The sequence below is a fragment of the Silurus meridionalis genome, chromosome 6 (assembly GCF_014805685.1).
Source record: "Silurus meridionalis isolate SWU-2019-XX chromosome 6, ASM1480568v1, whole genome shotgun sequence".
In the NCBI taxonomy this organism is placed as follows: Eukaryota; Metazoa; Chordata; class Actinopteri; order Siluriformes; family Siluridae; genus Silurus; species Silurus meridionalis.
This window is the reverse complement of record NC_060889.1, coordinates 28817748-28833512: the sequence shown is the minus strand read 5'-3', so window position 1 is coordinate 28833512 and position 15765 is coordinate 28817748. Positions and strand designations below refer to the sequence as shown.

Genomic DNA, 15765 nt, shown 5'->3' with positions numbered 1-15765 from the left:
GTTGTAACTGGAGTTAGTGAGCTCTTCCTTCACCCAGACTCAACACGTTACAACGGCTTGTATCTAAACAGTAGTCGACCAAGAAAGTCATTGTTCACTGTCTTCCTCCTTCCTTTAATAACTATTTCTCTCAGGAGTTTATCTTTTGGCATTGTCTTGCGTTTAAAAAAACTTTTTTTCTCCCGATGCTGTGCAGCTCAGAACACAGGTGAGGTGCGTTTTTTCGTTTCCGTTCGGAAATTTCATTGGTCTAATGTTATGGGGTTCAGTTTTTTGGCTTGAAGTTTGTGAAACCGGGAAAAACCCAGGAAAAATACATAAATAAGCCGCTTCGTTGTTTAAGCCGCGGGGTTCAAAACGTGGGAAAAAAGTAGCGGCTTATAGTCCGAAAAATACGTTAGTTCTTAGAGAGGTTTTCCATGCGAACTACGAAACTCGTGGTGCATTATCTGATATCAGAAAAGAATCACACAGCACACATAATCAAGCAATGTTCTTCTTAGGTTTATTGCAGGCAATAGACAAGTTTATACACACATTGGAAAGAAAGCCTGAACCCAGCCATTAGGGAGGCACAAGCCAGTGCATTCTTAGTGCCGGTCCCAAGCCCGGGTAAATGGGGAGGGTTGCGTTAGGAAGGGCATCCAGCGTAAAACACGTGCCAAATCAAATATGCGGATCACAAATGAGAATTTCATACCGGATCGGTCGAGGCCCGGGTTAACAACGACCGCCACAGGTATCGTTAGCCGACAGGGTACCGGTGGAAATTGGGCTACTGTTGGCCGAAGGAGGAGAAGGAGAGGAGGAAGACGTCTACAGAGACGGCAGGGAAAGGAGCAGTGTAGGAGAGTGGAGGTTCGGGTTGGTACTTTAAATGTTGGTACTATGACGGGTAAAGGGAGAGAGGTAGCTGATATGATGGAGAGGAGAAAGGTAGATATGTTGTGTGTTCAGGAGACCAAGTGGAAAGGGAGTAAGGCCAGGAACATTGGAGGTGGGTTTAAACTGTTTTATCATGGTGTGGATGGAAAGAGAAATGGTGTAGGGGTGATTCTGAAGGAAGAGTACAGTAAGAGTGTAGTGGAGGTGAAGAGAGTTTCTGATAGGGTGATGATCGTGAAGGTGGAAGTTGAAGGATGATGATAAATGTCATCAGTGCCTATGCTCCACAAGTTGGCTGTGAGATGGAGGAGAAGGAAAGATTCTGGAGTGAATTAGATGAAGTGGTAGATGGTGTACCTAGGAAAGAACGGTTAGTGATTGGGGCGGACTTTAATGGGCATGTGGGTGAAGGAACAGAGGTGATGAGGAGGTGATGGGTAGGTATGGTTTTAAGGAGAGGAATGTGGAAGGGCAGATGGTGGTAGATTTTGCTAAAAGGATGGAAATGGCAGTGGTGAACACTTATTTTAAAAAGAAGGAGGATCATAGGGTGACGATAAGAGTGGAGGAAGGTGCACACAGGTGGACTATGTGCTATGCAGGAGATGCAACCTGAAGGAGATTGGCGACTGTAAGGTGTTGGCAGGGGACAGTGTAGCTAGACAGCATAGGATGGTGGTCTGTAGGATGGTTTTGGAGGCGAGGATGAAGAGGAGGAGAGTGAGGACTGAAAGAAGAATAAGATGGTGGAAACTGAAGGAGGAAGAGTGTAGTGTGAGGTTCAGGGAAGAGGTCAGAGAGAGGCTCAGTGGTGTTAAGGAGGTGTTGGATGATTGGGCAACTACTGCAGGAGTGATGAGGAGGCAGCTAGAAAAGTACTTGGTGTGACATCTGGAAATAGAAAGGAAGACAAGGAGACGTGGTGGTGGAATGAGGAAGTGCAGGAGAGCATAAGGAGAAAGAGGTTGGCAAAACAGAAGTGGGATAGACAGAGTGATGAGAAAAGTAGGCAGGAGTACAAGGAGATGCGGCAGCAGGTTAAGAGGATGTGGCGAAAGCCAAGGAAAAGGCATATGAGGAGCTGTATGAGAGGTTGGACACTAAGGAAGGAGAAAAGGATTTGTACCGATTGGCCAGGCAGAGGGACCGAGCTGGAAAGGATGTACTGCAAGTTAGAGCAGTAAAGGATGGAGAGGAAATGTGTTGACTAGTGAGGAGAGTGTGTTGAGAAGGTGGAGGGAGTATTTTGAGCAGCTGATGAATGAGGAAAATCAGAGAGAGAAGGTTGGATGATGTGGAGATGGTGAAGCAGGATGTAGATAAGATTAGTAAGGAGGAAGTGAGAGCAGCGATTAAGAGGATGAAGAGTGGAAAGTCGGTTGGACCAGATGACATACCGTGGAAGCGTGAGATGTTTAGGAGAGATGGCAGTGGGTTTTTGACCAGATTGTTTAACAGGATTTTGGAAGGTGAGAAGATGCCTGAGGAATGGAGAAAGAGTGTGCTGGTACCGATCTTTAAGCATAAAGGAGATGTGCAGACCTGCAGTAACTACAGGGGTATTAAGTTGATCAGTCACACCATGAAGTTATGGGAAAGAGTAGTGGAAGCCAGGCTGAGAGAAGAGGTGACCATCTGTGAGCAACAGTATGGTTTCATGCCGAGGAAGAGCACCACAGATGCCATATTTGCTTTGAGAATGTTGATGGAGAAGTATAGAGAAGGACAGAAGGAATTGCATTGTGTATTTGTGGATTTAGAGAAGGCGTCGACAGGGTGCCAAGAGAGGAGTTGTGGTACTGTATGAGGAAGTCAGGTGTGTCGGAGAAGTATGTAAGGGTGGTGCAGGACATGTATGAGGACAGTGTGACGGCAGTGAAGTGTGCAGCAGGTACGACAGACTGGTTTAGAGTGAAGGTTGGACTGCATCAAGGATCGGCCCTGAGCCCTTTCCTGTTTGCAGTGGTGATGGACAGGTTGACGGACGAGGTCAGACAGGAGTCTCCTGGACTATGATGTTTGCGGATGATATTGTGATTTGTTGTGAGAGTAGGGAGCAGGTTGAGAAGAGCCTGGAGAGGTGGAGATATGCACTGGAGAGAAGGGGAATGAAACTCAGTAGGAGTAAGACAGAGTACATGTGTGTGAATGAGAGGGAGGGCAGTGGAGTGGTGCGGTTGCAGGAGAAGAGCTTCAGAAGGTGGAGGAATTCAGGTACCTGGGTTCAACAGTGCAAAGTAATGGAGAGTGTGTTAGAGAAGTGAAGAAAAGAGTGCAGGCAGGGTGGAGTGGGTGGAGAAGAGTGACAGGAGTGATTTGTGATAGTAGGGTATCTGCAAAATTGAAAGGGAAAGTTTATAGGACTGTGGTGAGACCTGCGATGTTGTATGGTTTAGAGACAGTGGCATTGAGTAAAAGACAGGAGGTGGAGCTGGAGGTAGCAGAGCTAAAGATGTTGAGGTTTTCGTTGGGAGTGACGAGGATGGATAAGATTAGAAATGAGTTTATTAGAGGGACAGCGCATGTAGGATGTTTTGGTGACAAGGTGAGGGAGGCGAGATTGAGATGGTTTGGACATGTGCAGAGGAGGGACATGAATTATATTGGTAGAAGAATGCTGAGGATGGAGCCACCAGGTAGGAGGAAAAGAGGAAGGCCAAAAAGGAGGTTCATGGATGTGGTGAGGGAAGACATGCAGGTAGTTGGTGTAAAAGAGGCAGATGTAGAGGACAGGATGGTATGGAGACGGATGATCCGCTGTGGCGACCCCTAATGGGAGCAGCCGAAAGAAGAAGAAGAAGAAGAAGGAAAGAAAGCCTGACCTAAAGCTGTTTCCTGTTAGGATAAGAAGATATAATAGCCAGAGATGTGTGAGCCCAGATAAAGACTCCCTGTATACCTTACATACTAACATCATAAATATTTTATAGACACTGAACAAACAAAGGAATGTGTGTGAACCAGTGTGAGAACCATCTTAACACTAACAAAGAATTTATTACTTTTCAACTGATGGTTCTTTTTCTCTCATTGAGAAAATATTGGTAATTATTCTTACTGTCTCCAACTCTTCTTCTGTCCTACTCTGTATGAGTGTTAGAAAGAAAAAAAAAACATATTTGATTTTTTTTTTCCTAAAGCAGAAGGAAAAGCAGGTTCAGTTTCTGTATAAAAACAGAAGTTACATGCAGGTATCTCTGCCTCTTTTTCCTGTCTTTTTTCTTTAACATAACCAGTCTGTCAGAAGAGAAGCAAGATGGAGTTCGGTCGACTTCATATGATGGTTTGTGAGTAAATATTCTCTTTTTTCTTCATTATAATAAATACTGAAGTCTGAATGTCCTATATGGGGAGTTCATTGTGCCATTATTATGTGTGTGTAAAGTTTTATGGCCAAATTCCTAAGACAATTATTAATCATAATATCTGCTGCAGATCTGGATTATGGAGTGAAATAAGGTAAAATAGCACAACAGATAAAAAAAAATGTAATCTATTAAATGGGAATATTTAGTTGTAGCTGTTCTTGTAAATGTCATACATTTCAATGGTCATTGTTTTCCTTGTTTTAAACATCCCAGGAAACCACATGAATGCAGAGAATATATATATATATATATATATATATATATATATATATATATATATATATATATATATATATATATATATATATATATATATATATATATATATATTGATATATATTGATATATATATATATATATATATATATATATATATATATATATATATATATTTTTTTTTTTTTTTTTTTTATTTATTTATTTATTTATTTTTATACACAGGTGAGACTAAGCACTTGGTAAAGTACTTGGCAATGAGTACGTATTTGAGTTGCTCTGCAAAAGTAGGCATTTTTGGGTTGAAATATTCTCCCCTACACATTTCTATGAAATTGTTCAAACCAGGAGATTTTTTTATCTACTGATGGCCATCAAACTCTCATTCCTCAGATTTTCAATTATATTTTGACCAGATTATTTTACATCATCCAACTTATTTCTACTTTTTACATTCATAGCATTTGGCAGATACCTTTATCCAGTTACTTACAGATTGTTGACAAACTGAAGCAGTTTCATGATAATGTCATGTTCTCTGTATCTGTTCCCTTTTTAGTGCTGATTTCACTTTTACCAGTAGCACATCCTCAAGGTGATTATATTTAATTGTTCTTTTTATGATGATCATGTTTGATTTGTGTTTAGCTACAAAATATTTTATTTTATAGTTTTCATAACCCAATCTATTATTTTGAACACACTGAAATAGAGCAAATGTTGAGCCTGTTCTCATACCATCAGAGATGTAATTAGACTCAGATGTGTTTTATTGAATTTTTCTTTACATTCATTTAAGATGAATGGTATTAAAAAATAATGACTAGCAAAATTCAGATGTAAAAATTTTTTTTCATTAATTTAACATCAAAGCATTGAGTACTTTTGCTTTGATTCCGACCGCTTTTCAAATTGTGTATATTTAATAGAGAGATTAAGCTGTTGATTATAAATGAATCTACTGCTTAAGTTAAGGGTGTTAAAGCCTTTTTACTAACATAGTTTTACTTATCAGCATCATTTCATACCAACAGCTAAACCCAAACCGAGTCTGAGAGTGACTCCTCAGACATCTGTTTACACTGGAGACACCGTCACTTTGAGTTGTGAGATGCAGTAGACGGATGGATGGGAATTTCTCTGGTACAAAAATAATTAGGATTCACAGCCTTTGAATACTGTAGCTACATACACCAACACACTCAGTGTGACTGCAGAAGAAACAGCGTACACATGTATGGCACGTAGGCAAAACACTTTTAAAGACAACTACACAGAGCTCAGTGATCCAGTCAATATTGTAGCAAGAGGAATGTCAGGATTTTATCACATTTCTTTACCACATGTTAGAAGAGTGTTAATTTGTTGAATATTTGCAATTCCATATAATTCTGTAAAATTTTCATTGAATCATAAATATATGTTAAAAATGAAACATGGTATTGGAGCTAGAGTGCCTGTCATGGTTGGAAACACCTAGTTTTTATTCAGGTTTAGTCAGGTTTTTGAATACTTGCATCTTCCTTAGTTTCTATGCAATAAACTCAGTAATGTAAAGGTATAAAGATTTACCTTGACCAAACAAATATATAACTGTTAACACTTTATTTTCATTGAAAAACTCTCCCTTAGCATGAATACCAACTTTACACGGCTTCAGCACCTGGACAGCTCATTTCTCCAAACATTCAGGTTAAATACCTCAACTTGCCTCGTGTAAAATGTGCCATAGATGTTCTTCACTAGTTGAAGGTTTCATGTTCATCCCATAGCAGGTCATTAGGGTTTAGGTGTGGTGACTGGGCAGGACATTCCATGATAGATGACAATTCAGACGACCTATGCATTGAGGTATCGTCTTATTGTATTGTGACATTGATTCAAACAAGCCGCAGTCCAGATAAAATTATATGGTCTTAAAGTATGGACAGAGAAACATAGGAAGTACATAGCTACATGTATTTCATCCAAAATCTACTGTCCAATGTGACAGTTTCATTACTATTAATACTGTTAACTGACACTTATGTACAGCTGTGAGATTATTTACCACTCACTTCCTCTGGCCTCCATTCACAAACCGGTGCTTGGCCATTTACCCGCCTCCACACCAGGCTTTGGACTTATCAAAAACACTGAGAAATTTGGAAAAACTTGCTAGAATTTAAGTGATATGGGAGCTCTTTACTTTTGCTGACATTCAACAACAATAACAGTTGCATTAATGTAACTATAAATTGATAAAAAAGTGTGATGTGTTGTTTATTTATACATTTAATAAAGTTAACAATTACCACACCACCCTGCCACTCAGTATACAAGGTGGTAAGTTTAGAGACTAACGGTGAAACTGGTGCTATTTTAACTACTTGTGTTCCACGTCTGCGATTTCATCATAACAAGCAAATTAGAACAATAAACAAACCTGAAATTCTGCATAAAACTGGGCAAATCTGCCACAAAGACAGTGGACATGATCTACTTTTGTCATAAGGCAATGCTGCAACGAGTTGTTTGAGGTGTTTTGAGCATGCTGTGCTCTTCAGGTATGGAAGACCATCTCTGGAAGATGACGAAAGATCAGGAAGCCCTTCAACAAGCTCAACCCCTGAAAATGTCAACCATTTCGCAACTTGTGCATGATGATCATCGCTGTACAATCCATATGATCTCGCTTCCACACCCACATATCCAGTGTAAGATCCAGTGTCATTAGCAGAACGTGCTTGACCCACTTTGAAAACAAAGACTCCCAGGACACGTTCCTGAAGTGGCAGGAACACTGGGAGCACTGTATTACTGTGCAAGAGAACTATTATGTAGGTGATAATGTGTAAAAGTAGATCGATAAAGTTCTTTCTTGTAAACAGAGCCAGTCTTAAAACATTTTGATTCCACCTCATATACACTATATTATCAGAAGTATTGGGTCACCTGGTCATATGTCTGGTATGTGATTTTTGGGCATCGGATTCACCTTTAGTCCCAATTTGCTTTTATAATTCCCTCCACTCTTCTGGTAAGATGTTCTTCTAGATTTTGGAGTGTTCTTATGAATAGTTGTGTTCATCAGCCACAAGGGTGTTATGAGAGGCAGGTACTGATGTAGGTGTGGAGGCCTGAGGTGCAGTCAGCATTCACATTCATCTCAAAGGTGTTCAGTAGGGATGAGATCAGAGCGCTATAGCAGGTCACTAAAGATTTTTCTCTCCAAAGCATGTAAACCAGATCTTCAAGGAGCTCATTTTGTGCACAGGGGCATTGCCATGCTGGAACAGGTTTGGGTTTCCAAGTTCAAATGAATGCAAACTTTTATTATAGCGCCATCTAAAGACGTCCTGTACAATTGAGTGCCTCCAGATTTGTGTTAACAATTTGGAAAAGAACCACATGTAGCAGGAAAAGGTCAGGTGACCCAATACTTTTGGCAATATAGTGTATGTCTGAAACCAGTGTGAGGAATTTATATCAGAATTCATATGGGGAAAATTTCTCTATATTCATATGGCAAAAAAATTCATATAATTTTGTATTTCCTGTGTAACAGGGCGACCACCACCAGTACTGAGTGTATCTCCACAGAACTGGCTGACTGAAGGAGACTCAGTGACTCTAAGCTGTGAGGTTACAGACTCCTCTACAGACTGGACATTCAGCTGGTACACAGTTGTTCCCTACGCAAATGGTTTAACTAAAAATAAAGATGGTTACTTTGGACATGTAAAGCCTCTCTCTGATAGCAGCAGAGGACCTGGAGGCTCCTACATTCTACATTTAGGATCTACATGCAAAATAAGTTCCATGAATCCAGTTGACACTGGAGTTTACTGGTGTGAGTCTGAATCTGGAGGAAACAGTAATCCTGTCAACATCACAGTGCATGGTGAGTCTTACATCACCATTCAAATCCTGTTTATCTTAGTAACTGTAGTTTCTGTATTTCTGTAGCTCCCCATGCTGTGGTGGTATAGTTTTAATATCAAGTTGGAACATATTTAAATGCATGTACACTGATCAGGCATACCATTATGGCTATAGATCGGTAAAGTAACTGATTACAGCGAATCCGTAAATAATTCACAGTGCTTCACTTTTTTCACATTTTATGTTACAGCCCCATTCCCAAATGGATAAAATTCATTATATTCTTTAAAATTCTACAAACAGTACCATCTAGTGACAACTTGAAAGTACTTTATTTGAAATCACATGTACATATGTATTCACAGCCTTTGCTGTAACACTCAAAAATGGGCTCAGGTGCATCCTGTTTGCACTGATCATCCATGAGATGGTTTTTTGCAACTTGATTGGAGTCCACCTGGCATAGATTCAGTGGATTGGACATTTTTTTGGAAAGGCACACACCTGTCCATATGAGGTCCCACAGTTAACAGTGCATGTAAGAGCACAAACCAAGCTGTGAAGTCCAAGGATTTGTCTGTAGGCCTCTGAGATCGGATTGTATCAAGCCCGAGGCTCATTGATGCACATGGGGAGCAAAGGCTGGTCCGTGTGGTTTAATCAAACAGACGAGTTCCTGAAGCTCAAACTTCTGAAGAAGTTACTGCTGTTAATGTTTGACAGGTCAGAACTGTTTTAGCAGCAAAAGGGGCCAAAACAATATTAGGCAAGTGGTCATAATGTTATGCTTGATCAGTGTATCTATAAATCTGTATCAGACCAGTATTATGCTTCTCATCAACATTGACAGCAAATGGCATTTTCTCTGTTTTAGATGGTGATGTGATCTTGGGGAGTCCTGCTCATCATGTGCTTGAAGGACATCCTCTGACTCTACACTGTATATATCGCTACATAAATCCCCCAAACCTCCGATCTGATGGATGGATCAGTCTCCCAGGCACAAACCACAGGAGAGATGATCATCCTCAATGTCTCAAAGTCAGATGTAAAGTGGTTTCTACCACTGTAAACACCCAGAGAGATGAGAGTCACCGAAAAGCTGGATCTCAGTCAGACGTTAGAAATCATTTATTTTTCAATTATCTTCTTCTTAAACTTCTTTCTTCCAGGTTCTGGATCCGGTATTGGAATAATAGGTCTAGCAGTGGGACTGAGTTTGGCCTTTTTGTTTATCCTCTCACTGAGTTTCTTTATTTCCCTGTGGTGCAGGAAAAGAAAGAAAGGTGAGCTTTACCTACATTTGTACAAAATCAGGACTTACTGTATAAATTTTTGGCTTCAAAGTGATAGTATGAAGTGTGAAATCACCTGGGCTTTAGAATTTTTTCAAACACCTGCATGCTCTATTTGTTTCGATGCAACAAGCTAGGTAAATAAAATGCACCTGAAGGACTCTTAGACCATGAGAAACAAAGATTGAACTATTTGGTCAGAATGTCAAGCGTCATGCCCGAAGGAAACCAGGCACCACACATCATCTAACCAATACCATCCCTACAGTAAAGCATGGTGGTGGCAGCATCATGCACTTGTGGCCACAGAAAACTAGCAGAGCTTGTCCTCACAACATGGTTTCAACCTGTTAGGAAGCTAAAGATTCTGTTGCAAAGGGCCCAGGTCTCCTTTCTTGATGTCGAGTCTAGAGAGTCCTCTGGAGATGAAGGTGTGAGCTGAAACCTGCAGCCAGCATATTTACATAGACGCTCCTATTTTTCACAAGGGGGCTTTTCACTGTAATGTAGTGAAGATCAGGTATCTGTAGATGTGTTATGACAGCAGACGAATTTCTCAGGGTCTGATTTGGTTTCTGATGTTTTTCTAATAGCACTAAATGATAAAAGTGTTGCAGGTTGCCAGTTATTGAGGTCTTGTTATGTTTAGCAACAGGTTGTATTACGACTAGCCACAAAGCTCAGGTTTATGAGGTTTGGCTGATTTATATATTACACTGCTAAATGTATTTGTGTTTTATTTTTCTCTTGCTGCTGCAGGTACTGATGCTGAGCCCAATGGTAATTTTATGACCTATGCTGATCTTAAACTAAATCTAATGAAAAAAGAAGCTAGAACACAAGGTACTGAAATATGAAGCAACTGTTACTATAGAAATAACAGCATCATATATAACAATCAGTTATATATTTAATTCTTTGTATAAACATTTTCTGGTATATTTTATAAATTCGAATGGCTCTAATTTTTTGTGGACTGAGGTTAATCCAGGATTCATGAAACAGACAGTGTGGGTGATGAGATTGTCTACTCCGAGTTGCAGCAGAACATGGAGGTAAGATGATAGTGACCGTATAAATCATTATAGACCAAACAAACACCTGTTTTAACTGGACAAGTTCATCCATGTATATTTTGTAGCTGTCTAGGTTACGTTCCATCATCTTATTTTGCCGATATCGTATGCTGATATCCACTGACCTATGGTACCACAACTTCAACATTTCCCAAGAGCTGTACTGGTTGTGAAAATGATAATTTTCTTTTAATCTCTAAACATTAATACTTTGAGTTTATTTGCTTAAAATAAATTTAAGGGTGTCAGCAGAGTAGAACATTTTTCTCTAGGGGCTAGAAGTAATGCAGCTTAATGGACTTCAGGAAGCTGTTTTTCAATGCAAGAAGTGGAGCACATGGGATCAGGGATTTCAATCCAACATCAGGATTTAAGGCTTTATTTCCTACCATGCAACTTGCTGCCATCAGGTGGAAGGAAGTGGTGGTTCAGTGGTTTAAGAGCTCATGATTTTATCTCCCAGCACCACCAGACTGCTGAGCCCTTGAGCAAGGTTCAGTTCTATACAAGAAGTGTTGCTAAATAGAGATACGACCAAAGCTATAAATGTTAATAAATGTCATCTATGCTAATTTGGGATAAATATGCAGATTTCTTTACCGGTTTGAGGGATTGGCAAAAGCCAGGTTGTCTTCTGGATTCCTGGTATGCAATTAACACACCACGCAACAATACATTTATACACACTTGCTTTATTCCATTTGTGTACACAAAAGCAACATTTTCGAAATCAGGTTTCACTTTCGGGTTTCTTGCGTAACCTGCACATCACCTTGAATGCAAAGTCGATCCATGAAAGTCAGACCAGAGTCCGATTGCGTACAAACGTTTTATAAAGGTTTTGCCCTTGTTTTCTGAAAGAAAGTTGAACCTCATTCATGTGGACCTCCGTTTCACACCGCAGCTTAGATCACACACACATGAGGGTTCACCACCAAAAAATACAAATAAACATTTCAAACTGGGTACATTTTGGTCAGTGCGATAAAAGCCATTCTAGTAAAATCTTTCCATTACAAAGAAAAAAAAAAGCACACAGTTAAAATATAAAAACACGAGTATATAAAGAGCGAGATGAAATGAAGACAAAAATCACGATTTAAAAAAAAAAAAAAAATGAAAATTCACAAACTCACAAGGGACTGAACATTAGGCAGCTATGAATAGCCCCTCCCATTTCAGCTGCTGGTGCATGTAGGAAATGTCAATGCACTGACGACATTTCCTAGGGGAGGGAGGAGGAAACAAAAAGAAAACAAAGTGTCCGATATGAAGAGAAGAGAGTGGCGTTCAGGCTCGTCTCGTATTAAACCTCACTGTTCCCAGAATGTCCAAAAGAGGGCCTCAGTGTCCAAAGAGCCTTTCATAAGCAGACAGAAAATCTCACTACAACTACTCTTTTCATAATATCTGATCGTTAATGCTATATACCCCCCGCGGAAATGCAACCCGTCGGCCTGTCGAGATTATAGAAAGGAGAAGAGGAGGAAGAAAAACAAAAAGGTGACATCTTGTTGGCTGATGATCGAGCTGGATTTACACACACAAGGCTCGGGGGAACCTGAGAGCGAGAGAGAAGGAAGAGCGTGTCATGCTTTTGTAATTCCCATTTCACTGCTAAATTTTTGCACTTCCTGTATGAAGAGGAAGTTTTAAAAAACAAAAAAAACCCAAGACAAAAACACCACCTTACCTGTCCTCCCTGAAGCCGTCTGCTTCCTCTTCATAGTCATCCAGCTCCATGTCCAGCTCGTTGTCCAGGCAACTGCGGCCGTAGCTACTGAGGACACTGTAGAAAGAACATTTTTAATTGACTCCAACATTGACTGGGGGTTTTGAAAGCATGAGTGCGTGTGTGTGTGTGTGTGTGTGCGCGCGCACACGTGTGTGTCCCGACCTGACAGAGCGGCAGGTGAAGAAAACGATGCGTTTGAGTTTCTTGTTGTAGAAGAAGTAGTTGAAAGACCAGAGGTTGCCCTCCTCACCGAAGGGGTCCGAATCGAGATCTGGGTTATAGCTGAACACACACAACACACATTTATTCAGCATTCAGCACACTTTAGATCCACATCTTTATTACCACTTATTTTGCAGAGAACTGAATTTGGTCCTGTATATTAGATCTTTCTACTCAAATCAGTTTGTTTTGGGGGGGAAATGAAACCTTTAGGTCACACATGAACTAATAAATGCACTAATAACAGAAAGCAATTTGTTGGTTTCTAATCGTTGCATCACTCCTGTGGCTGAATCTCACATTGCATTCTGCTGGTAATAAAGTGCACTATGGGGTCTCTGCATTAGAGGCCCACCGATGCAGATTTATTTTGCCCGATACGGTCGGCCTTGGCAGACAGGGAAAGCACAATAGATAGAACTGAGTATAGAGTAAAAAGCTATCAGCGTTTACACCTGAAGTGATCATAGAGATTTTTTTCCCATGTTTGGATGCTGAATACAGACTACTGCCACCTGCTGGTATGGGAAACTGGTCTCTAATGCAAGCTTGATCACATGACCACATCACTATAGTATATAGTAATAAATCAACTGACATTTGGAAAATGGAAAAGCTGAACACATCAGTAAATAATTAACATTGATCTGTAGCACACACACCTGTAAATGTCACAGCTCTGCAGGTTGATTTCCTGGTCGATGGCATTCCACAGCTCTGGGCCGAGAGTATTAAACTCCTCCCCGACGGAGGAGTACAAGCTGCTGTTCACAGCGTTGGCCACCTAATAGGAAGGGGGAGGAAAAAAAAATTAAATAAAACACTTCAGCAGACAGACATCACTGACAGCAGGAGGGACTGCTGAACTCCAACCCTCACTTTATTCCTAATTACTAATCAGTGGCACCAAATTTAAAACCAGAAGCAGCTTTTCAACTAGAACTAACTTTTGCAGATGAACCAGTACCGATAGTTGATTGCTAGAACTCACTGCTATCAGCAAAAATCTATACCGATAGTTTTTCCGAGTCGTGTATGTTACTGGAGATAAGGAGATAATGGAAAGTTCCCGACTAGACTCACCCAGTTGGAGCTCGGCTCGCGGCTGAACTCGTGGGCCCGGGCGGCGCTGAAGTCGTAATCGGGACGGAACGATTCGTTCAGTGTGGTGATGAGGTAGAACAGGGTCTTCCTGCAGCACTTGTCGCTCAGCGGGTTCTCCGGGTCATCGCCGCTCTTCCCCAACCTGACGCAGAGACGGAGATGGTAAGAAACACGGGATGGTAAAATGAAATGCAGGTGGTCGGAGAATACGTGCAGATGTGGTTAAGCCATTGTTTTATCTTAACAGTGTGTTCTTGTTGTCTCTGGCTGCATGCTGGCTATCTTGTACACACGATCTGCTGACACCGTGTGAAAACGCTCTATGCGCCACGTGTGGTCACGCTGTAGTTGAAATACGATCTTTCGTCGCGGTTCTGGAAAGTTCAAGCGGCTCGGAATGCCCCGACCGGGGCCACGTGGCCATCTGATTAAGTAGATGTTACACCTCGCTCGGCAGGGAGATGCCGTTTCCCACACTCAGCTCGGCTCAGAAGAGCTGTGGCTCTCAGAAACTGCTAACAGGAAGTCAGTCAGTTATCGATGGAAAAGAGGTTGACCCTCAGATACAGACCCTACTTGCACCCTGATTACACTGTACAGCATCTAACTTTTGTAACAATAAGGTTCAACTATTTTATTAATATATAATAACCCTTATTTCCCCGTCCTTGATACTCCTCCCTCTCTGTGGAGTTCAACATGCTCCTGAGGGATCAGTGACCAGTGTCCTATTCCTAACTTGATTACACGAAGTGCAGAGAATCTGTGCATAGATTCTGCTTGTTTATTGGTTGAAATGTCCTGTGACATCAAAAAAAGGGGCCGAGTTAAAGATCACCACATTCTTTATTTTCATTGGCTAAATCTGGTGACATGTCTTCAAATCCGCCCCTTTTTTGACATCAGAAACCACAACCAATAGATAGATAGATAGATAGATAGATAGATAGATAGATAGATAGATAGATAGATAGATAGATAGATAGATAGATAGATAGATAGATAGATAGATAGATAGATAGATAGATAGATAGATAGATAGATAGATAGATAGATAGATAGATAGATAGATAGATAGATAGATAGATAGATAGATAGATAGATAGATAGATAGATAGATAGATAGATAGATAGATAGATAGATAGATAGATAGATAGATAGATAGATAGATAGATAGATAGATAGATAGATAGATAGATAGATAGATAGATAGATAGATAGATAGATAGATAGATAGATAGATAGATAGATAGATAGATAGATAGATAGATAGATAGATAGATAGATAGATAGATAGATAGATAGATAGATAGATAGATAGATAGATAGATAGATAGATAGATAGATAGATAGATAGATAGATAGATAGATAGATAGATAGATAGATAGATAGATAGATAGATAGATAGATAGATAGATAGATAGATAGATAGATAGATAGATAGATAGATAGATAGATAGATAGATAGATAGATAGATAGATAGATAGATAGATAGATAGATAGATAGATAGATAGATAGATAGATAGATAGATAGATAGATAGATAGATAGATAGATAGATAGATAGATAGATAGATAGATAGATAGATAGATAGATAGATAGATAGATAGATAGATAGATAGATAGATAGATAGATAGATAGATAGATAGATAGATAGATAGATAGATAGATAGATAGATAGATAGATAGATAGATAGATAGATAGATAGATAGATAGATAGATAGATAGATAGATAGATAGATAGATAGATAGATAGATAGATAGATAGATAGATAGATAGATAGATAGATAGATAGATAGATAGATAGATAGATAGATAGATAGATAGATAGATAGATAGATAGATAGATAGATAGATAGATAGATAGATAGATAGATAGATAGATAGATAGATAGATAGATAGATAGATAGATAGATAGATAGATAGATAGATAGATAGATAGATAGATAGATAGATAGATAGATAGATAGATAGATAGATAGATAGATAGAT

The 15765-nt window shown here is 39.8% G+C and overlaps 1 protein-coding gene across 1 annotated transcript in view; it reads right to left on the bottom strand.

The window, feature by feature from the left end:
• Positions 1-11376: 11376 nt before the first annotated feature.
• Positions 11377-15765, bottom strand: part of maf1b (MAF1 homolog, negative regulator of RNA polymerase III b) — a 14792-nt gene continuing 10403 nt past the window's right edge. Inside the window, exons 4-8 of the mRNA XM_046851705.1 lie at positions 13745-13907; positions 13324-13445; positions 12602-12721; positions 12398-12493; positions 11377-12265 (exon numbers count right to left, since the gene is read on the bottom strand). Of these exons, the coding sequence (XP_046707661.1) occupies positions 12241-12265; positions 12398-12493; positions 12602-12721; positions 13324-13445; positions 13745-13907 (526 nt within the window). The 3' untranslated portion in view covers positions 11377-12240. The remainder of the gene's footprint in view (positions 12266-12397; positions 12494-12601; positions 12722-13323; positions 13446-13744; positions 13908-15765) is intronic.